Source organism: Miscanthus floridulus, chromosome 1 (assembly GCF_019320115.1).
Source record: "Miscanthus floridulus cultivar M001 chromosome 1, ASM1932011v1, whole genome shotgun sequence".
NCBI lineage: Eukaryota > Viridiplantae > Streptophyta > Magnoliopsida > Poales > Poaceae > Miscanthus > Miscanthus floridulus.
In genome coordinates this window covers 155,535,870-155,559,846 of record NC_089580.1, presented here as the reverse complement: position 1 = coordinate 155,559,846, position 23,977 = coordinate 155,535,870, and the positions used below count along the sequence as shown (strand labels likewise).

At 45.0% G+C, this 23,977-nt stretch overlaps 1 protein-coding gene across 5 annotated transcripts; it reads left to right on the top strand.

The window, feature by feature from the left end:
• The first annotated feature begins 327 nt into the window (after nt 1–327).
• LOC136544627 (protein ALWAYS EARLY 3-like) lies at nt 328–23,799 on the top strand. Of its 5 annotated transcripts, none has more exons than XM_066536737.1 (21): nt 328–649; nt 3,990–4,120; nt 4,402–4,500; nt 5,636–5,698; nt 5,887–5,964; nt 6,366–6,555; nt 7,766–8,031; nt 8,127–8,499; nt 9,096–9,179; nt 10,085–10,371; nt 12,224–12,271; nt 13,290–13,326; nt 13,417–13,607; nt 13,701–13,879; nt 13,947–14,229; nt 15,236–15,460; nt 15,543–15,680; nt 21,985–22,125; nt 22,209–22,421; nt 23,065–23,340; nt 23,435–23,799. In XM_066536737.1, exons 2-21 carry the CDS (start codon nt 4,016–4,018, stop codon nt 23,606–23,608), a joined length of 3,450 nt encoding a protein of 1,149 aa, XP_066392834.1. In that variant the 5' UTR covers nt 328–649; nt 3,990–4,015; the 3' UTR covers nt 23,609–23,799. The 5 variants fall into 5 exon arrangements, with proteins under 5 accessions (XP_066392834.1, XP_066392825.1, XP_066392822.1 ...); XM_066536728.1 differs by adding an exon at nt 3,787–3,890 and having other exon boundaries at nt 13,290–13,607; XM_066536725.1 differs by adding an exon at nt 1,897–1,980 and having other exon boundaries at nt 13,290–13,607.
• Nucleotides 23,800–23,977: the final 178 nt, after the last annotated feature.

The following is a 23,977-nucleotide window of genomic DNA, read 5'->3' as shown; positions in this document are numbered from 1 at the left end:
AGTAGAGCTGCCGGCCTTGGGGAGCGTGCTGCCGAGGGGATCTCCATGGCTGGTGCCTTGTGCGGGGCATCGACGCCGCCCATGACGACGTCGTCCCATCAGGAGATAGGCAGCGGCAGTGAAAGGAAGGCCATGGCCAATGTGGAGGCGGTGCCCAATCCATCGGGGAAGGAATCGTTATGGGGCTTATTATGGCCATTCCGAAGAGAAACCTGACGGCTTGACCACATGACTTGATATGAGCCAAGCTGAATGGAAGCACGTGGCTCTGCACAGGCTGCAACATGAGCCAAGTTCTGTGTACGAGTGAGCCGATGCGGCAATAGCATACGCACGGGAGCTGGGTCTTTGGTAACTTGCTCGACCCTTGGCCCGCTGCCTGGACTCGTCTCCCCCGCGGGGATCTCCTCCATCCGCTCGCCGCGCCGCAACCCGGAGAGGAGACTGCGCTCGGTCGAGCACCACCTGGGGCCCAGCGTCCTCGCGACCATCTCCGGCACGGCGTCCGCCCTCTGCAGCCCCGGTGTCCCTGCGACCATCTCCGGCACGGCGTCCGCCCTCTGCAGCCCCAGTGTCCCAGCGACCGTCGCTGCTGTCCTACTTCGCCACTCGCCACTTTGGCCGGCGACGAGCACCACCAGGACACTAGGTATTCCCTCTCCTTGGTCCTCCCTTCCTGCTGTGCGAAGCCATGCGCCCAAACCTTAGGTAAAAATCGTGCGCCCAAACCCTAACATACTATTCGTAATCGGATCTGAATCTAATTACAGGTGTATATGCATGTATTATGCCTACTAACTTCGATTGCTTTGCAAAAATTATTGGGTGTACATGTGTATACCCATGTCCTTTACTGGCTCCGCCCCTGCACCTTGCAAAGAATCGGGTTATTTTTTTTTTCATCCGGTAGAGGTTTCTTGTCGTTTATTTTCGCAATTATAATCTTGAATCCTTGGATTTGTTCCCAGTACATCCAGTTCTTGAAGGAGAAACCTATATAGACCACAAAAAGAGGAAGGCAACTGTTCTGGAAAGGACGGTGTGGAGTTCTTGAATTTTTTTTTTCTATTCCCTCATGCATTCAAAGAAAAGATCCAGGGTGTCGGCGAGGATGACGAGCTGGTACGTGCAGTCTACGCCCGGGGGTGTGGGTCCACGTAGACGAGGTAGTTGGCGCCTTGGCGGCGTGCTCTGCCGCCTCCGCGGCGCCGGCCATGTCAGCGGCTGCGGCGGCAGACGCCGTTGCAACTGCGAGGAGGAGGAAGACGAGGGGTACGGTGGACGCCACCGAATGCTTCATGGCAGGATGCGCGCGCGGTAGCAGGTTTGTTCAGCGAGCTGGCCGGCCACCAGGACGATCGATGGATCTGGGCAATATGCAGCCGCTGCACCTCCTCCAAAAATAGGAACCCAACGAAGATAATGTGCCAAATTTTAAAGATATGAATGCAGAATATATAGCATACTTCTTCTACTTTGATGATTACATGCATGCTTGTAAATTCACATCTCTCATCTGTAGTAAGTATTACAAGGAGAAAAAGGAACGTATTTTACATGCACATGCCATGTTTGATTCAGAAGAACAGCAGATCCGATTCATGCCTATAACTGGTAAAAGGGCAGACCCAGTGCGGGAGTCTCCCACATGAGTGGGGTCTGGGGAAGGGAAAAACCATGCCTATAACTGAGCTTAAAAAAATTATATACACTGATGTACTACCTTTATGCGTTGCATTCCTATAATTTTCTGCCTGTAATCTTATTTACAGGTGGCTTCAATACTACACCACGAACATTCTCATTATCTGCTTATGATGTTGTTTATCTAGCCTACTACTAGTATGTAATAAATTATCTAATCCAGAACCTGCTGTTTTTTCTCTGGTTTTCTAGACAACAAATCTTGGTCAATCTTTTTTCTTCAAAGCACTTAATCGACTAGACAACCAGAGCAAGCGTTGAAGAAAAATTGCAAGGGTAATTGTGTGCAAATATTTCCTTCTATCATTTATGCAATGTTATAGATGATGGGTTGTTGTTACAATATGTTGATATGAGGTTACAACTTATTTTACTGATGATGGGCTTAAGTAGCTATGTCTTTTTTTTTCCACACCGGTAAAACCGAATTTCATTACCATGGCAACGAAATTACAGATAGTATCAGTTTAGTGACTGTAACACATAACCACCACTGCAAAACTTATCCATGCAAATGATCACACATAGGCATGGACACAAACTACCGCTACTACCAGTACCAGAAACTAGGCAACAAACTATCTGTCCAAAAGATACACTACGAGATTAACTGGGGTTCCAAACACGGGAGCTTCACCCACAGCAGCGCACAAGCTGCGATTGATACAACTCTAGCTTAACCGGCATAAGGGACCAGCTGCTTTTCATCTTGAGTACGCGACTGCATATCCTGCTTGTGGAAGAAGAGAGCCGCCATCTTCACTGCTTCAGCTCCCTGGACGACCTGCTGCTCCAAGTCACTCTTCAACAAACCTGCCCAATATATGAGAAAGGAGCAAATCATACACACAATCTCAGTAGGAGATTTTACACGTTTGTATAAGTAGCTATGTCTGTCTAATTACTTTCTCATCCTGCAGCGTTTATGTTTGAGATGCAAATGACTTGCATTGCGTACTGATGCAGTCGATCAGGAATTGTGTATAACTTTAGATCAATTAGTTTGAATTACACTATGATGGATTAGGGTCCAAATGAAATGAGAATTTTTTTTAGCATCATGTCATCACCTTCTGCAGGAATTATGAAGTTTATTATGAAAAAGCATCCTTTAATTTGTATTTTGGGAATAATGGGCATCATATATATATTGAGTGCTTGAGCCACATGGTTGTCCTAATTCCTAAATAGAAAAATGGAGATGGTTTGCAATAGCATCCACCTGTTCTAGATTTTTTGAGCTATTGATGAAAGGAAAGTGCTTATTGCTTCAGTGACCATAAATAGTATAGGATGTGTGAATTTTCATGGTTCAACAATATTCAAAGCCTTCCAAGCATGGATATCTTCCCCTTTTGATGTTTTAACTTATACATAGCCATGAAGATGTATAACAATAACAATTTCCAAAAATGTTTAGAAATGGTTGGCGATAATGTGAAACAAGCCAAACATTGACAATATAATACTTCAAAGATTTTATTGTACCAATCTTTATTCTATTTTTAGTTGCCTGGCAAAGACCCTAGCCATAAAGAAAAGGTATTTACTTGAGCAGATAAGCTGAGATAGTGAGATCAAAGCAGAAAAGTTCTTCCTTTAATGAACATGGGAGGACATTTTCTTCCTTCTTGTCCCCCCATGGGTGACATCACTGCAGCCAACCTCGGTGCTGTCATGGTTTCCAGTTTTCCACCACTCTAGGATGGGCTGTTGCAGCTCTGTGTGTCCTAGTGGTGTTGGAAGAAGTAACACCATACCTTTGTAGGTCTCTTGACAACTAATTGTTACTGTTATCATAACAATGGTGAAGTTAGAGGTTTATTTTCCATAATGCAATGAATGCTGAGTGTTAAGAGTATATTTGGTAGTTAGGGATATTGTAACCCCGTACTGCCATGTGTATCGGGGAGACGTCTTGACCAAGTCTTGTAGTCTATTTATATCACTATAGGGCTCAATGTGATACATCCAATGCATTATACACAGGTCCTTCCTGCTTTCACACTAAATCCTTGTGCTATTGGCTTGTAAACTATTTCTCAATGTTAAAAAAAAAATCTAAGATATTTGTACATGTAGGCACATACCATCCTACATTGCAATGATTAGAAGATGTGATGGTGGTTTAATTTTTGAGAATTTGTATCAATCTCGAGGCATACTTGATTATGGTGATTGTACATGTACGGGAATAGTCTTGTACTCAAATTATTCTATTGACTTTCTCCTTTTCTTTGTTACTGAAGAGCTCAGCAATAAAGTCCAGTGAATTGTGTTTTCAGGTAGTATTAGTGAATAGTGATTTTGAATGGCTTCAGCAAGAAAAGTAAGAAACACGAATAAGCGTTATGCCAAAATCAATGAAGATTGGCAGGATAAAGATGCAACAAGTGTACCTAAAAGTAAAGTGCGAGTAAGTACATGTGAAAATCAACATTTTTTCTTCTCACATGCATATTTTTTTTCATTTTTCTTATTCTGCAAAGAATGTAACTTATTTCTATGCGATTATATGACATGGTAGTATTCTGTGGACTATCAGTTAATAGTTTTTTTTTTCTAGATATCTTATGTTTTCAAGGAAAAATGTGGTTTCCAGCATGGTTTTGGGTGCTGCCAATGCCATTGATTTAAGTAGTTAGCAGTACCTTCGCTTTGTCATTGATCTCCGATAAAAGAAAAACTCATTTGCAGAAGAAAAAGTTATCAGACATGCTTGGGTCTCAGTGGAGCAAAGATGAGCTCGAGCGCTTCTATGGTGCCTACAGAAAATATGGAAAAGATTGGAGAAAGGTCTGTTTTTAATCTTTTATAGACAACTGATACAAGGGAAATGCATCAATATGAGTTGCACTTTCCCTACATTCAATATGTTAACCTGAGAAAGTTAATTTATGTACTCTGATACCTCAACAACAACAACAACATAGCCTTTCAGTCCCAAGCAAGTTGGGGTAGGCTAGAGTTGAAACCCACCAAGAGCCCCAAGTCACGGTTCAGGCACTTCAATAGCTGCTTTCCAAGTACTCCTATTCAAACATAGATCTCTAGGTATATCCCAAGCTTTCAAATATCTTTTTATTGCCTCCCCCCATGTCAATTTCGGTCTTCCTCTACCTCTCCTCATATTATTAGCTTGGCTTAGGACTCCACAATGCACTGGTGCCTCTAGAGGTCTCCTTTGGACACGGCCAAACCACCTCAACCGATGTTGGACAAGCTTTTCTTCAATTGGTGCTACCTCTAGGCGATCACGTATATCATCGTTCTGAACTCGGTCTATTCTTGTGTGACCGCAAATCCATGGCAACATACACATTTCTGCAACACTCAGTTGTGGAACATGTCGAATCTTTGTAGGCTAACATTCTGCTCCATACAACATAGCCGGTCTAATCGCCGTTCTATAGAACTTGCCTTTTAGCTTTTGTGGTACCCTGTTGTCACAGAGAATGCCAGAAGCTTGTCGCCACTTGATCCACCCTGCTTTGATTCTATGGCTAACGTCCGCATCAATATCTCCATCCCTCTGTAGCATCGATCCCAGATACCGAAAGGTTTCCCGTTTCCTTATTAGGCACTACTTGACCTTCCAAACTCACATCTCCCTCCTCCTGTACAACTCCGCCAAAGTCGCATCTCATGTATTCGGTTTTAGTTCTGCTCAATCTAAAACCTTTAGACTCAAGGGTCTGCCGCCATAACTCTAGTTTCCTATTTACTCCTGCCTGGCTTTCGTCCACTAACACTACATCATCAGCGAACAACATACACCAAGGGATATCCCCTTGTATGTTCCTGGTAACCTCATCCATTACCAAGGCAAAGAGATACGGGCTTAAGGCTGACCCTTGAGTCTAAAGGTTTAATGATTTCTATGTACTCTGATACCTATTTCAGTTTAATGATTTTTCATTTCACTTTTTAGGTTGCTGGTGCTATCCGCGATAGAACATCTGACATGGTGAAGGCTCTTTACAATATGAATAAGGTAAATATTGGGCTGGTCATGTTATACACCTGCTCCCATTCCATTTAATAACCTAAATTTCTATAGACCAGTTCAATGGATCAAGGTAGCAATGGTTCGTTTGCTTGGTCTCATATTTTTCTGCCAAATTCACAACTATATTCCTATTTACGCTTTATTGTGCCAAATTTATTATGTGGCATATCCAGGCATATTTATCTCTTCCGGAGGGAACAGCAACTGCTGCGGGATTAATTGCAATGATGACCGATCACTACAATATTCTGGTGAGACTTATTTAAGTGGTCAAACACTATAGGGGTTACTATTTCCATATATTCTTCAATTCTTTTCTGTAATATGTGAAAAATCGTGTGAATAGACATTTTTCTCCTTATCGGTGTGCATCTTTGTGACCATGGGATTAAGAGTAATAACGTTAGCACTGCCTTAAAAACAGTTTGTTTTGCTTCTTATTATATGCAAAATCAGTAATTAGTTCTGCTTCACACAAATGCAATCTATTTGTTGCACATGAGTAAATGAATCGAATTGCCTTGCTGGGATCAACTCCTTATGTGATGGGGTAAGTGATTTCAGCAGCCGTGAATTTCATTTCAGAATAATGCTATATGCATCAGTTACATTTATTGAAAATACTCACAAGGAAATCTGTAATGAGCTGTAGGATGGAAGTAACAGTGATCGAGAAAGCAATGATTCACCAAAAGTTTCTAGGAGGCTACAGAAGCATGGTCGTGCAAAACTTCAATCTGTGTCTAAGACATCTGATACGCATTATACTGATCTGTTGCAACCTCAGCATGCTTCATCGAGCTATGGATGCCTTTCTTTGTTGAAGAAAAAACGTTCTGGAGGTAATTTGACATATTCCTATGTACATATGCCTGGTCTTTGTAACAGGAGTGATGTTTTGTACAACTAGGAAAACATACAAAATCTTTGATATTATATTAGCTGGCTATGTGGGAATCTGAGATATACAGAATTGTATGGAACAATGGTTTGGTTCCACAAATGCAATATTATGGGAGCTAGTTCTAGCAGTAGCAGGCCAATGAAAATCAGTGTTTTTTCCCTCTTCTGTCACTCAACTCGTAGTCAACTTTGAAATGCTTTGGTTGCTATAACTTGGAGTACGCAATTTAGTTCGCTCAGAAGAATGTGGTCCTATTCAATACCAGAATGCAGATAAACAATTGTGGATTCTGTTTACTTTGTTAAGCTCTGCCTGTTAGTCATTTTGGCACTAGGCTTATAGGCAGCAAAGTATCAGTCAATTGACATCTTGACTGCACAAGCATCTATCTTGAGTTTGGATTTACAATAGTATGGAGTTAGTAGTACCCTAAATCTATGGCTATGCTTCCTATCCTGTTTTTGAAGCCAGCAATATGAATATCTTTTGATGATCATAAATCTGATATAAGACCCTTCAGATAACAATCTGGATGCTAGCTATGATTCTGCCAAGTATCAATCATGCAGATAGCATAATCTTCTATAGTCTTGCGAGATCTCTTTTAATTTGGTATTACTATTTACTAGGCATTCGAACTATGTCTAATTTTCTTGTTCTTGAACATATCATCTATTTTTTTAATACCGTGAAGTTATTGTCCTTAAATTAATTCTGCAACTTATTCTAGAGCACAAAAAACCATCTGATTCCTTAATCTGGCCAGTCTTGGTGTCAATATAGTCCCTCTGCACTTTCTTTTTGCAATAAGATTTGTGTCTCTTTCAGCAAAGTGAATTTTATCACAATTTCATTTTGTTTTCTTCTTAATCAAGGACACTTGTTTTGCCTCCCTTTTCGTGCCTGTAAAACCTTTTCATGTTTGCACCTGATTTATGTGGTTGCATTATCTTCCTTCAATATCAAGAACTTATAATTGCTTGTAAACATGAGCTTTTTACTTAACTGAAGTTAAGAAGGAAGTACTTGCTTTTCATCGAATGAATCACCTAGTGCTGCCTTAACATTTTTTTTAAAAAAAAAGAGATGATACAACTTTGCTTTCCTCAAATCTTGATAATGGGGCTAATGTCTTGAAATCTTTCTAGACCTATTTGTAGGGAACAAGCCACGTGCTGTTGGGAAAAGGACTCCAAGAGTACCTGTTGCAAGCATGTACCATCGAGATGACAGGGGTGCATCAAATAGACAAGCTAAACCTAATGCTAACAATGGTGATGATGAAGGAGCTCATGTAGCTGCGCTTGCTCTGGCGGAGGTATATCAAAGAGGAGGCTCACCTCAGGTTTCCCATACACCTCGGAGATCTGGTGATCATATGTTCCTGTCTCCTGCTAAAAGTAGTGACAAAAAAGTAAGAAACTAGAATTATATGCCTCCACCCATTTTTATCAGTCACTCATTTAGTAAAGTAATTGCATGATCAAGATACCTGTATGGCACTTGTAGAATGCTGATTCAGAGATGGGAAGCTCAAAGCAGCATGGATTTCAGTTGGATGCTGATTACCCTGAAGGTAGCTTGGGAAGTAGGGAAGCCGAGACTGGCGATTATACCAAAGGTGCATCCTATTTGATAGCTAACAAAGGATCTCCATCTAGCAAGCCTCAGAAGAAAGTCAAAAGGCCTCAAAAGAGGAGAAAAAAAGCTGTACGCAAAACAGGTGATCAGTTTGAGGATGATAGAGAGGCTTGTAGTGGTACTGAAGAAGGGCGTAGCATGAAAAAGGCAAAAGAGGAACCAGAGCTGGAGACATTGGGAAGCAAAACTGCATGGCCATCTAGCACATCAAATAAAAGAAGTCGCCAACTCTTTTTTGATGGTATGTTTTCTGTAAATCAGCACTGAAATATCAAAATGACAATACATGTCAGCATTCTCTTTCGTCATGTATGAATTGAAATTGAGCAATGAATTTGTTTAATTTCTTTTCATTGACTGTACTGCACAATATTTTCTCGATTTGTGGAATAGAAATACAAAGAACTAAAGCAAATGTGCCCTATATTATGGAATGAGAATTCCCATCTAGTGTGAAACGAAAGTTTCAGTGAACAAGCATTTAAAAAGTGTAGGGTACTTCCAATTTGTGGGATGGAGAAAAGAAACCTGTTTTGAGTCATCTTTGTCATGTTCCAAATTCTTTTTAGGATATTGTTTGTCTTATGTGTATTGCACTATCATATATAACCCAGGAAACATAAATAGAACTATATATTTTTGTCAGGTATCATACTGATTTTTTCCTGCCATAAATATGTCGTAAGTGTTCTTTTTAGTTTAGTCATTTGGTTTTGGTATACACTCATATGCTCTAATACTTTAGTGTGATGCTTATTTAGTTTTAGGATGATCTGTTGGTTCTTGCTTTCTTTACACATATACAGTACTAACCATCAAACCGCCCTTGTTTTGCAGATGAAAGATCAGCTCTAGATGCATTACATACTTTAGCTGATCTATCTGTGAATATCCTACAACCATCTCCAGTTGTTGAATCTGGTTAGTCTTATCTTATACTATATTCAGTTTGTGTTATATTTTAAATACTACGTTCTGATGCAACCCGTTTTGTTCCATTACCAAATCGCAAGATAGATCAATGCCTTGGTTGTATTGTAGCAGGTGCAGTGTTTCAGTTTGTGCGTTTAAAGTTTGGAATGTTTATGCTTTATGACTTGAACTATGCAGCCCCCCGCCCCCCCCCCCCCCCCCCCCCCCCCCCCCCCCCCCCCAAGAGTCCACACAGACACCCACAAAAAAAAAAAGGGAGGTAGGCCCTATTTGGATGGAACATTAACCAGCATTCCACATGGTTTGTTCGGACATATAGGTGGCCTGTATCCAGGGCAAATATGGATCAGAACCATCTGTCACACCCCCCTGCCCTTCAAATGTATGCAGTCTGATAATTTAATGGCCACATTTCTGGAATTTTGTACTGTCCCTCAACAAAAGTATCAACTCAATTGATGTCACAAAACATATTGAGCCTAATATACACCATGATGTTCCTTAACTCCATGCATAGTGATGAATATTTGTGTTGTAATAAGCATAAGCATTGCATGGAAAATCCCACAAAAAATACATAAAAAGTGTGTTGCAAAATTAGCAGCCATCAATATTTTTTAACGGTTTTGTTCACCTTTTTTAGTGGTGAAGGAGAATAGAATTGGTGGGATATTAGTTGATGTATTGCATTGGGCCTCATGGGCTGATTATATAGAGTACATAGGACTAACACCCCACGTGGGTAGACAATGCGGTACTATTCCTATTTACTCTAACAAGAGGTGGCTCATCTACTGCTTAGCAGGCACCACACTGCAGCTTGCCTTTCCCTTTTTATGACATTGCTTCTATTACTTATAGTGTTATTAATGGTGCCCCTAATGAATTTTCAGAATCATCAGCACAGATTAAGGATGAAAACAAAGACAATGATTCTGATGGAAAGCCTGGTATACCTGCAGCAGCTGTATCGGTGTATGAGCAGAAAGATAACTCCAAAAGTATATCAAAGAAACTCAAAAGGCAGTCAGAAATGGCAAGCACTGATATGGTTACTAGGAAAAAAAGCAAACTTGCTAAAGATAATAATCATGATGGGAGCACCACTTCTGAAGTAAAGCAGCAAGCTTGTACATGTGGTGTGAAAACAGAAAAAAAGAAGAAATCTTCCATGGGAAAGGTACTTCAACAATTATATATATTCAACATTTTCTGCAGTAGTGCTTGCGCGATAGTTGAAGGATATAAATTATGTAGTCAAGTTTATAAATTGCAGATAGTATTTTAGGGATTGGTTTCAGTGTAGTCTATATGCTGGTATTGATTGCTATATTCTCATATGGTAATTCTATTAGTATTTTAACCATTGCATCTTCGACAATGCCTTTCCATTGGTGAATATGGTGGTCAGGACGGTGATTGGAGAAGTATCCGTCTGGTGTGCTGCCAGGGCTAGGGATGTCAGAAACTTGGTCTTGGGATTAGTCTAGATTTTTTGCCTTCCCCAGTTTCCATAGTACTAGTGGTTGTCTCTCTCCTGTCCGTGGCATGATTGTTCTAATTAACTAGCGTGTTTGTGTTGTGTTTTAGGTGCTCTGTTACCTTTTTTTCTTGTGTTTTTGAAATGACATGCCCATGCCATTTGAGAGAAAAAAAAGAATTCTACAAGTACTCACAATTTATATTTGTGGTTGTGTACTATGTGATTTATGTCTTTCTTATATCAAACTAATGTATTTATATAAAATTTGCACACGCAGCTTGAAGTATTGGCAGGGCCACAATATCGGCTCTCACTGTGAAAGCACCACTACTGTGTAGTGGCTGCTATATTCCAAAATGCTATTTTTTATTTAATACGCAAGAGAACTGCATTTTGCATTAGAAAGAGAATGAAGTTTGTTACATCTGCTCTCGCAGTCGCAGTTTTAGGTTACATACACCCTTTTTTAATCATGAATGACCATAGCCTACTAGTTAGCCTCTACTGGCTCCTAATGCCACCAGACCGTTAGCACTGGCATATGTGTATCTCTATCATTCACTGCTCGTAGGAGTCACTGGGCAGATGGAGAGCCATTGTTTAAAACGATGTCATTACATTGCTTCCAGAGCATCCAGGCACCAAGGATGACTAGGGTGTTGAACCCCTTATGCAAGTCCCCCCACCTGTACTCCCCTCTGCTCTGTGCCACCATTGGGCAAAGACCATGTCCTCAGGACTCAGCGTGAGCTCCTGCAGGCGGAACCTGCTGAAGGGTGCCACAACTCTCTGGCGCGTCATCTTGGTCACACAAGGGGCAACAGGACGCGTGTGGTAGTCCATGTTTAGCCGGCCTGTCTGCCATCCAACACCTGTTCAAAATTACTAGCCATGCCCCACAGGAGGAAAAAAATTGTATGCGCTCGTGCCGCACAGGATCAGCCGTGCGTCACCGCCCGTGCGCACGACGCGTGTTCTCTTGCCGAATCGGAGAAGTATTTCCGGGAATACCGCGCTAGTAGGTTACGCGAGTCGCGGGCGGGCTGCCAAGAGCGTGAGAAAAAAAAACACAGCACGGAAGGATATGCATCGAGATTAGCACGAAGATTAACAAGTAGACTGGCGTATAGGCGGTGCTGTACAGGAGGCGGATTGCGGCACGAGCGCATAGAATTTTTTCCCCCACTGGAAGAATTTGTTGCACACCACCCACGACTTCTGCAGTCTCTTTGCTGGTTCGAAGCCATTGTAAAACACCAAAAATTCCCCCGGGCTGCAGTGGCGCCAGTGAAGCTTCACCACTTGCAGAAGGTCCCTGACGTCAAGGTATCTAGAGAGTGCTTCGGTATAGCGCAATCATGTTGGATGCCAGGTCCGACAGATGCTGACCGTACAGCCACAGGTCCTTACAAAACAACAAAATGCTATTTTAAACTGCTATATTGTATATATAGTGCCTTGAACCACTACTGCTGTTCCGTCTTCTACCACCGCTATTTAGTTTCTTGCTATAGTTCGTTTATGTGCATAACTTCTACTCTATGTGCAGATTTTGAAAGATGAAAAGAATATGCCAAAAGATGTCAAGAAGACTGAGGTAACTAATCCTTTCTATTGCTGTCTTCTCATTATTGCTCCTGATAAACTTTTCCATGGGGGTTCAGTTTCAACTTTCCAACTGATCTGATTCTTTCCTCTTTGCATTCAATTCTTATGCATTTATGCTTATTTGTTTCAAGAACCACCGCCCTATAATTAATTTGTGTATCATAGTTTCCTAATTTTTTTTGTGTATCATAGGACCACTCTGTAATTTTCATGGGACAGCCTCCCCCCTAGCCTTGTGCTTACTAGAGATGGGCTGGTGATATACTGATTTCGTCCATTTCTCAAACCCTCACAAACTTGTGGAATGCATTTCTCAACTAAATTTGGACAAGAGTTTATTTTTGCTTATAGTGGTTAGTGATGTAGTCAACCTTAACCTATTTAGTTTGATTGGATGACTATTAGTTTTAAAGACTTGGTTTGGCTATACCAAATCTGCTCTGAAGGTGTAAATATCATTTGTTGTTGCATATGCTGAATAAGTGTGTAGGCTAGATCACATATGTGTTTTGCTTTGTAGACAGCCTGCTAAGTATAAGCTTTTGAGAGTTCTGTCCATAGCTTCTTGCTATGCAGCTGTTTGTCATAATTGTTATATTCTTATAAAAAGTGTAATCCTTTCCTTTTTCTGTTGGATATATTGTTGTTTTGCTGTAAAGGCCTGATATCTTGAGAAACCATCCATATTTACTTGATTGATGTTGCAATTTCATATTGTTTACACTCAAACGATGTTTCTTTTCTCCAACACGCAGGAGAGCTGCATATCATTATATTAGAAAGAAAAAGGGGATGTTCTTTGGTTATATCAGAACATTTTAATGCATTACTTCATTATACACCATTGTATTGTACGGAGTACTAGTCTTCACTGAATAACTCTCTAGTTCTTTGGTTTTCTCAAATTGTCACCCGCCCATGCACGATCAAGTTTTACCCTCCTACATACCTTCTTATGCTTGCTGGGACGCAACATAATTTTTTCCTGTTATATCTGTATATTATAGGTTTCTCCTGAAGAAGAGAAGGCGTCTTCTAACAAAAGTAAGGATACTCATATTAGTCTAATTTTGAAACAAAACAAGTTCAGAGTACAGGGATGTTCTACAGCACATGCTAATTTTGTGAATGTAGCCATGGATATCGCAGAGACAACTACACAAGTTGCAACAACACCGCAAGCTGACTTGATGGCAAAGGGTAAAAGCCGCCGTAAATTAGGCATTCAGAAATCACTAACTCAAGAATGTAAACCTGCCGAGGGCGCTGGCGATTCTGGAAGTGATAAATTGTCTTACTCACTAAGTAATATTATTGATTTCAAGGTATTGCTTTCTATCTTGTTTAGTGTACTGGTTGTTGTGTTTCATTACTTGGCATGGGTGAAAAGTCATTTACTTTACTCTAACCTAATGCAGGACAAACTCTCTCATTGCTTATCATCACGTTTGCTCCGTAGATGGTGCATGTTTGAGTGGTTCTATAGTGCAATTGATTACCCGTGGTTTGCAAAGAGTGAATTTGTTGAGTATTTGAACCATGTCAAGCTAGGTCATGTTCCAAGACTGACTCGTGTCGAGTGGGGTGTCATCCGAAGGTTCGTGATCTTCAACTATTTTGTTAGGTTTAGTTGTACTTGTCCCCTAAGTGTAATGTTTTTGCAGTTCTCTTGGAAAGCCCCGTCGATTGTCGAAGCAGTTTTTGCACGAGGAGAGAGAGAAGCTTGCTCAGTATCGTGATTCAGTCAGACAGCATTATACTGAACTTCGATCTGGCGTTAGAGAAGGTCTACCAACGGATCTTGCACGACCTCTAGCAGTTGGGCAGCGTGTTATAGCCTGCCATCCTAGAACAAGGGAACTTCATGATGGGAATGTTCTGACTGTCGATCATAATCAGTGCCGGGTTCAGTTTGATCGACCTGAACTGGGTGTTGAACTTGTGAAGGTAATCAACTACTATCTCACTTATGTTTTGACCATTTTATTGGGAGTTTCATTTAATGTCTTTTGACTTAAATGCTTTCAGCTTATTTGTGATTACCTGTACTCATGACTTGTAATAACTCCACTGTCCTATCTGGACATGCTCCATTGCTTGCCTAGAGCCTATATAACACTGGGAATGAATAAAAGGGTTCCTAGTCTCATCTCTTTTGAAGGGCGGGCCTGGTGCAAGCGGTAGAGTCTTACCGCCTGTGACCGGAAGGTCCCGGGTTTGAGTCGCGGTCTCCTTGCATTGCACAGGCGAGGGTAAGGCTTGCCACTAACACCCTTCCCCAGACCCCGCACAGAGTGGGAGCTCTCTGCACTGGGTACGCCCTTTCTAGTCTCATCTCTTTTGGCCCTTTTTAGCCTTGGAGCCTCTTTAGCGTTTACATCGCCAGAGAAGAGCCTGCCCTTGGTCCTCTGACCTGTACCCACAAATGCACGTGAATGTCATGTTTCTGAACTTAGACTCTGAGAGAGTGATTTTCGTTCCTTGTGTTTCCCTTGTTATATCATATATACTTCAACCAAGTGTCCTTGGTTTTACTGTCTTCTTTGGTTGCTGTGCATATTGTGGAATCTAATTTATTGCATAGGATTTTTTCTACATCGGCAGTAATACATTGTGCATCCAAAATGATGGAAGAAAAGTGCACTGTAATATCCACCACAAATGCTAAACCATGACATTACTTTTTGGGTTGGGAATAATTTGCCTCAATGGGATCCATGCAGTCCATTATCCTCTAATCTATTGTTTGTGTTCCTTGTACAGTTGTACTCGTTTCCTTTATGCCTATGTCTTGCAACACAACTAGGGAAATGCTTGTGGAAGATTATTTACCTCTCTATGAATGATGTTTCAGCTTCACTCAAATATAAATACCAAATATTAATCCAATGATGAAACTCTTGAAAGAGTTGGCGTGTCAAATATGGTTTACTGAAATGAACTTGTTTTGCAGGATATTGACTGCATGCCCCTACATCCTCTGGAAAATTTTCCTGAATCTCTCAGACAGCAAAGCATCATCAATGGATATTACAGCCACTTATCAGAAGCAAAATATGAGGATCAGATGAAAGAATTGGCTAGCGGAGGTGCAGCAAGATCCACCTCGAATTTGAATGGTGCAGATGCAACCTTCCCTTCTGGTCATCCAATGAGTACCTTAATGAAGCAAGCCAAGGTAGCATGTTTGATGTGGAAGCTAACTGCATTCCTTTTGGGATTTGTGCAATAGGGTGACTCTAATTTATTCTATTGCACAGGCCAAAGCGACAGTTAATGAGGTTGCAGTTGCAACGCAACAGTCAATGTACAATCAACCATGCACACTTTCGCAGATACAGGAAAGAGAAGCTGATATAAGAGCTCTTGGTGAGCTATCACGTGCTCTTGATAAAAAGGCAAGTGCAACAAGGCTTGTGCCTTATTTTCATCCCTCTCTCTCCCTCCCTCCCTCCCTCCCTCCCTCTCTCACTCACTCACTCTCACTCTCACTCTCACTCATCCATTACAACAAGTTCCAGCTTCTGGTTGATATAAGCAAATACTAGCATGTTGGCAACCGGCCTCCCTGCACTGGTGAGCAACCAGCTCACCCTCACACACACACACACAACACTTGGCTAGTGGTAGAAGGAGTTGAGCACAGAACACAGCACACACAAGTGCAGCAACTCCCCTTTCTATTGCATCATATGGGGTATAGGAATTTACCTACTACACTAGGTATACTAGTACCTGGGCTGAGATCAGCCTCCAACTACTCTACATGGCTGAGGTAAGACTACGTGGCCTATTGCCATATCTACAGCAGTAAGGTGGGAGAGGGAAAGGATAGGAAGGAATTGACCCAATGCCAACTCCCTGCAGCAAAACAATCAAAGGATGCAGCAGATTATCTTACATAGCAAATAGCAAAACAACTCTTTTAGCACAAAGCACAAACTCATACCATGACTAGCACTTAATCTTGACTAGTTGTCATCTAGACGGTCTGATCGTGTGCCCAGTAAGGTGGGAGAGGGAAAGGATAGGAAGGAATTGACCCAGTACCAACTCCCTGCAGCAAAACAATCAAAGGATGCAGCAGATTATCTTACATAGCAAAAAGCAAAACAACTCTTTTAGCACAAAGCACAAACTCATACCATGACTAGCACTTAATCTTGACTAGTTGTCATCTAGACGGTCTGATCGGTTGCCCATGCTGTCTAGACGCTAGACTAGAGGGCCTTGACTAGTGTCAAGATGTAGTCTAGACATGAACAGTGTCAGTAGTTAGCCTAGTGTTCTTGTTTTTCATGTTACCTGCTATAGATATTTACTATTCACTGTAATGTGTTTCCTTGGCAACCAAGTTGATCATGGTGCCTTGGCAACCAAGTAGGAATCATAGCATCTGCTTTATGCAGTTAGAATATGCTAAGGAGTAGGTACACCACTTGCCTATATATGCAGTGGTTAGCATCTTTGTATCTCTAAGTCATTTTTGCAATACAATCCAAGCGGCCTGTTGGCCAAGCTGCCCTCTGGCAGCCAACAATTGGTATCTAGAGCCGGTTGAGAGATAGGGAATAGCATGGCCACCTCCGCAGAGAGAGCAGCAGCAGCAGCCGCCGCCGCCGAGCACCGGGCGCAGCGTCTGGCCGCGGCAGAGGCCGCAGCCGCGCAGGCGCAGCAGGCCGCGGAGGCCGCAGCAGCAGCAGCTCGGAACGCAGCCGCCACGGCCGCGGCTCTGCGTCGAGAGTTGGTGGAGGAGGATCCGCAGCGTGATCGCCGCCCGTTTCCGCGGAGGAGTCCGGAGCGCGAGCGCAGGCAGACGCGGTCGCCCGATCGGGATCAGGATCGCCGCCGCGGACGGGCCAGGGGCCGCTCGCCGGTGATCCAGACCGTGTACAAGGACTCTGGCGCAAGTTCCACCTGGCCGATGCTCAACAAGACAAATTACCATGAGTGGGCCTCGATCATGAAGCTGAAGCTCCAGGCGCGGCAACTCTGGGATGCGATCGAGTACCAGGACCTGCCATACCATGAGGACAGGCGCACGGTGGAGGCGATCATCGCCGCCGTGCCACAGGAGATGCAGATGCCGCTGTCCGAGAAGGGATCGGCCAAGGAGGCCTGGGACTCCATCGCCGCCGCGCGGATCGGAGTCGATCGAGTGCGCCGCGCCACGCTCCAGCGACTCCGCAGCAACTGGGAGAAGCTCGCCTTTCGTCCAGGAGAGCAGATCGAGGACTTCACCCTTCGCTTGATGGCCCTGAAGCAGCAGCTTCTTCTCCACGGCGACAACGACATCGATGAAGAGCGCGCGGTGGAGAGACTCCTGCGCGCCGTGCCGCCAAAGTACGCTCAGCTCCGGATCGCCATCGAGACGCTTCTGGACTTCCAGGACCTCACCATCGAGGAGGTGTCTGGACGCTTGAAGACGGTAGACGACATGGAGGCGTTGGACGCGGAACCGGCCGCCATCGGTGGACTGCTGCTGACAAGGGAGCAGTGGCGTGCCAAGGAGAAGGAGGAGGCTGCCGATTCCGCGTCGGGCAAGGAACCACGACGTCGTCCACGCGGCGGCAAGAAGCAGCGCGGGAAGGGAAATCGCGGTGGCGACGATCGCGGGGTAAACAACGACACCTGCCTCAACTGTGGTGATCGCGGCCACTAGGCGCGCGACTGCCGCCAGCCGCGCCGTGGTGGTGGTGACCGCGGTGGCGGCGGTGGCAACCAACGCGGAGGAGGCAACCGTGTTGGAGGTGATCGAGGTGGAAGGCGCGGTGGAGGGCGTGGCGGTGCTGCTCACGTCGCAGAAGCAGAGGACGATGATGGTGCTCTGTTTTTCGCCCACGGCTTCCTCAAGCTTGACGAGAAGGACGAAGCCGTCTGCTCCAAGGCCACGGTCTCCCTCGACATCAACGAGCCGCGCGCGCGTGTCTTCCTCAACACCAGCGCCAACGAGGAGGCGCTCGACGGATGGTACCTCGACAGCGGGGCCACGCATCACATGACCGGCCGCCGGGAGCTCTTCGCCGAGCTCGACACCACGGCGCGCGGCACGGTGCGTTTCGGCGACTCGTCTCGAGTGGAAATCAAGGGGACCGGCTCCATCGTCTTCCAGGCCAAAAACGGAGATCAGCGCGTCCTCCACGGCGTCTTCTACATCCCAGCGCTCCGGAACTCGATCATGAGTTTGGGGCAGCTCGACGAAGGAGGCTCCAGGGTGGAGATTGATCATGGAGTGCTCCGCATCTGGGACCGGCGTAGTCGTCTTCTCGCCAAGGTACATCGCGGGCCCAGTCGGCTGTACGTCCTGCACTTGGAGGCCGCGCGGCCGGTATGTCTTGCCGCTACGAAAGAGGACGAGTCATGGAGGTGGCATGAGCGCTACGGGCATCTCAGCTTCGAGGCGCTGCACCAGCTCGGCAAGAAGGAGATGGTGAGGGGGATGCCGGTGATCAAGCATGCGGAGCAAGTCTGCGACACCTGCGTCACTACCAAGCTCCGCCGCAAGCCATTTCCGCAGCAGGCGCAGTACCGCGCGCAGGCGCCCTTGGACCTCGTCCACGGCGACCTATGTGGGCCGGTGACGCCGGCGACGCCAGGAGGGCGCCGCTACTTCTTGCTGATGGTGGACGACGCCACCCGCTTCATGTGGGCGGTGCTTCTGCCGACCAAGGATGCTGCTGCGGATGCCGTGAAGCGGGTGAAGGCCGAAGCAGAGAAGGAGACCGGCCGTGAGCTCAAGGTACTGCGGACCGACAATGGAGGAGAGTTCACCGTCGGCGAGCTGGCGCAGTACTTCGCCGCCGAAGGAGTCAAGCGGCACTACTCTGCACCACACTCACCGCAGCAAAACGGTGTTGTGGAACGGCGCAATCAGACGGTCGTGGCGACCGCGCGCGCGCTTCTGAAGCAGAGGTCCATGCCGGCCAAATTCTGGGGGGAGGCGGTAATGACGGCGGTGCATCTGCTCAACCGCGCGCCGACAAGAAGCTTGCAAGGCAAGACCCCCCATGAAGCCTGGCACGGACGAGCACCGGCGGTGAGCTACCTGCGTACATTCGGCTGCGTCGCCTACACAAGGGAGCTCGGGCACCTGCGCAAGCTCGACGACTGCGGCAAGGCTGGGGTCTTCATCGGCTACGCCGAGGGCGCCAAGGCCTATCGGGTCCTCGATCCGGCGACGGGACGCGTGAAGGTGAGCCGCGACGTGGTGTTTGATGAAGGGCGCGGCTGGGATTGGTCCAATTCGGCCGCCGGGACGTCTGCTTCCGCCTCCAGTGACTTCGACATCGAGTTCTGGGGAGTCGACACAGACGGAGCTCCGCCGCACACGCCGTCACCAGCTCCAGGGGAGCATGATCCACAAGCTTCCTCTGCTTCACCGGCTTCCTCTGCTTCACCAGCAGCAGAAACCGAGCAGGCGGACCCAGTTGAGTTCGCGTCACCGCTCGAGGACGACGACGATCGCCTTGATGCCTCCTACGGTGGCGAGCAGCTGCGGTACCGTACCATGCCCAACATCATCGGGGACGCACCCACACCGCTGCCGGCTTCACGTCTCTTCGCCGAGCTTCATCTCACGCACGCCGGCGAGCCGGCCAACTTCACGGAGGCTGAAGGCGATCCTGCCTGGCAGGCCGCCATGGAGCAGGAGATCAAGGCAGTTGAGCAGAACTGCACTTGGGAACTTGTGGAGCTCCCTCCCGGTCATCGGCCCATCACTCTGAAGTGGGTCTACAAGCTCAAGAAGGACGAGCGGGGCGCGGTGACCAAGTACAAGGCGCGTTTGGTGGCGCGGGGCTTCGTCCAGCAGGAAGGGATCGACTTCGACGACGCGTTTGCTCCCGTGGCGCGCATGGAATCCGTCCGAGTTCTCCTCGTGCTGGCAGCCCAAGAAGGATGGCGCGTCCACCACATGGACGTCAAATCTGCTTTCCTCAACGGCGACCTCAAGGAGGAGGTGTATGTGAAGCAGCCGTCTGGCTTCACAGTCGCCGGGAAGGAGAAGATGGTGTACCGTCTGCGCAAGGCTCTGTATGGCCTACGGCAGGCTCCTCGAGCTTGGAACGCCAAGCTGGATGCCACCCTCAAGGAGATGGGTTTCCAGCAAAGCGACCATGAAGCTGCGATGTACAGGCGAGGAACAGGGGAGGAGCTGCTGCTGATCGGTGTCTATGTTGATGATTTGATCATCACCGGTGCCAGCACTCAAGCCATAGAAGGTTTCAAGGCTCAGATGAAGAAGGTCTTCGACATGAGCGACCTCGGCCTTCTGTCTTTCTACTTGGGAGTCGAAGTACATCAAGATTCAGCTGGGATCACTCTGAGGCAGACCCATTATGCCAAGAGGATCCTTGAGCTAGGAGGCATGGATGCCTGCAACCCTGCCCATACACCAATGGAGGAGCGGCTGAGGTTGAGCAGGCAGAGCATGGCTGAAGAAGTTGATCCTACCCAATACAGAAGATTGGTGGGCAGCCTGCGATACTTGGTCCACACAAGACCTGACTTAGCCTTCTCAGTTGGCTTTGTCAGTCGATTCATGGAGAGACCAACAGCAGAGCACCAAGCTGCCATCAAGCGCATCCTGAGATATGTGGCTGGTACTCTGGAATTCGGACTTCACTACACTAAAGCTCCAGGGAGAGCAAGGTTTGTTGGATACTGCGACAGTGACTTGGCTGGGGACATTGATACCAGCAAAAGCACTAGCGGCACTCTGTTCTTCCTGGGAAGCAATCTTGTATGCTGGCAGTCTGTGAGGCAGAAGGTGGTAGCTCTATCTAGTTGTGAAGCTGAGTACATTGCCACTACCACAGCTGCAAAACAAGCTATTTGGCTATCCAGGTTGCTAGCAGATCTCCTTGGAAGGAATGTGGAAGTGGTCGAACTGAAGGTTGACAGTAAGTCTGCACTTGCTCTAGCCAAGAATCCAGTCTTTCATGAGCGCAGTAAACACATCAGAATCAAGTACCATTTCATTAGAAACTGCTTGGAAGATGGAAGTATCAAGGCTGATCACATATCCACCACTAATCAGCTGGCTGACATTCTAACCAAGTCTCTTGGAAGATCAAAATTTGAAGAGATGAGGGGAAGAATTGGGCTCAAGCATATCACTTCCAAGGACCACAAGGCTAAAGGGGAGAATTGTCAGTAGTTAGCCTAGTGTTCTTGTTTTTCATGTTACCTGCTATAGATATTTACTATTCACTGTAATGTGTTTCCTTGGCAACCAAGTTGATCATGGTGCCTTGGCAACCAAGTAGGAATCATAGCATCTGCTTTATGCAGTTAGAATATGCTAAGGAGTAGGTACACCACTTGCCTATATATGCAGTGGTTAGCATCTTTGTATCTCTAAGTCATTTTTGCAATACAATCCAAGCGGCCTGTTGGCCAAGCTGCCCTCTGGCAGCCAACAAACAGTGGGCACTTGAAATGGGCTACTGGTCATAGTCTCAGAGTATAAAGTATAAAATGGGGATAATCCACTCGTCCTGTATGAAAGATGAGTTCCTTTTAGTTCCCAGATCAGGATATGGCTACAGAGTACTGTAATCGTTGTAAAGATCATTGCTGGTCTGCTGTTTGTATGTTGCCACCAAACATGTTGGCCATTCTTATAATGATTTGTTGAATATATACGTATTTAAATTTCACATTATTCAAGTGATTTACGATGAACTATGAATCTTTTTGTAGGAAGCTTTGCTGGTGGAGTTGAGGCACATGAATGAAGAAGTGTCTGGAAAGCAGAGGGATGGGGAAATTATTAGAGACTTGGAGCATTTCAGGAAGCAATACGCTATGGTGCTTGTGCAGCTAAGAGATTCGAATGATCAAGTAACCTTCCCCAGTTCAAGTATCACTTTAATAACTTTGGTTTTACCTACTTGGTGAATGATACTACACTTTTTCCTACTCAGGTGGCTGCAGCTTTGCTTTCGCTTCGCCAACGCAATACATATCATGGGAATCTAGGGCAGTCTAAATCCATGGAAAATGGCATAGCCCTTGCTGGAGCATCAGATCCATATAACCTTTTCAGTTATATTAATCCAGAGTCTGATTCTCAAGTGATCGAAGTTATCGAGACTTCAAAGTGCAGGGCAAGAATGATGGTTGATATTGCTATCCAGGTCTGTTGGCCATAATTATATGTATTCTTTTCTGTATCATATCAGGCTATCTGACCTAGGGTTCCTCATGGTTCTGATTTACTTATCTATTTATATAATTTGAATTATTGTCTCTATTTTGAACTGAATGAGCATTGCTTTCCATGTTTCTTTCTGAGGCGAACAATAAAATTTTGAATTTAAGATTTGAATTGACATGAAATCAATATACTTACTCAGTAGTGAGTGCTCACTACTCAGCAATTCCTACTTACTGGAATATAAATTACCTGTCTAATAAATACTAAATGCTGAGTTCATGATCGAAGTAATAGAACCTTGGACCCTTTTTTACCCAGTCAGTTCTGTTTGAATTTTCTTTAAGTTAATCATGAACTTGTTATGACTTAAAATTGGACATTTCCTTTTGAGATGTCAGCTTGTTGGGGCCAGCTTCCATGTGTCAAACTCTTGTTTGTTATGTCTATTGTCTGATTAGAGGGTTCATATAGTTTTAGAATTTCTCTGTTTGGTTGAAGCATTACCTATTTTATTGTATGAATCCATTTTTGGTGCTACATACATCTAAGAATTTTCTTCCCTTCCTCACATTTTAAACTTATTTTGTTTAAATGCACTTGTTGTGATTTTCCCCTTTTACCAGGCTATGTGCAAAGTGAGTGAAGGAGAGAATGCTTTTGCAAAAATAGGGGAAGCACTAGATCACTTGAATAGCCGCGGTACTGGCTCTGGTTCAAGTATACTTGGCATAAGACGGATACCTCCTGATTCAGGACAGTCAAATGCATCTTATCATGATAATTGCACAACTGCCCCTGCAGCAAACAGCAGTTCAAAGTTGCCGAACGGCTGTGATTCGGAAGCTCAATTTCCCAAAGAGTTGATATCATCCTGCGTAGCTATGATGCTTATGATAAAGGTTAATCATCCAAGCTCCACATGTTATTTACACTTACATTCCAACCCCCCCCTGTGCCTAGTGGTCTAAAGCTTCCATCTGTTGCATTCACCAGAACTGCACGGAGAAGCAGTATCACCCTGCTGAAGTCGCGCACATCCTCGATTCAGCACTGTCAAGCGTACAACCGTGCAGCTCCCAGAACATCCCGATCTTCAGAGACATCGAAATGTGCATGGGCATCATCAAGAACCAAATGCTGGCGTTGGTACCCACTCCAAGTGGCTAAGCTCCACTCCTGCTGCGGGTATCCTAGGCTCGGCATTCCTTAGGCTATTAGCTAATGTATGTATTTTGGAAACGAAAAACCGGATACCTGTATGTGGTGTGCAATATTCCTTTTTTTTTTCATTTTTTGCTGTATGTATGTACAAGTCGTGTATTATTATTATTTATTATTGCCTGTTATTAAATATTCAACGGGGGGTAAAAATTATGTGCTCTCTCTCTCTCTCTCTCTCTCTCTCTCTCTCTCTCTGCCGACTCAATATTAATATGTACTATTTGCATTTTAATAGTGAGGTTGTAGTCGGAGGCTTAGGCCCTGTTTGGTTCCAAATAAGTCACCTACTTATAAGTTAAAAAGTGAAAAAAGTGA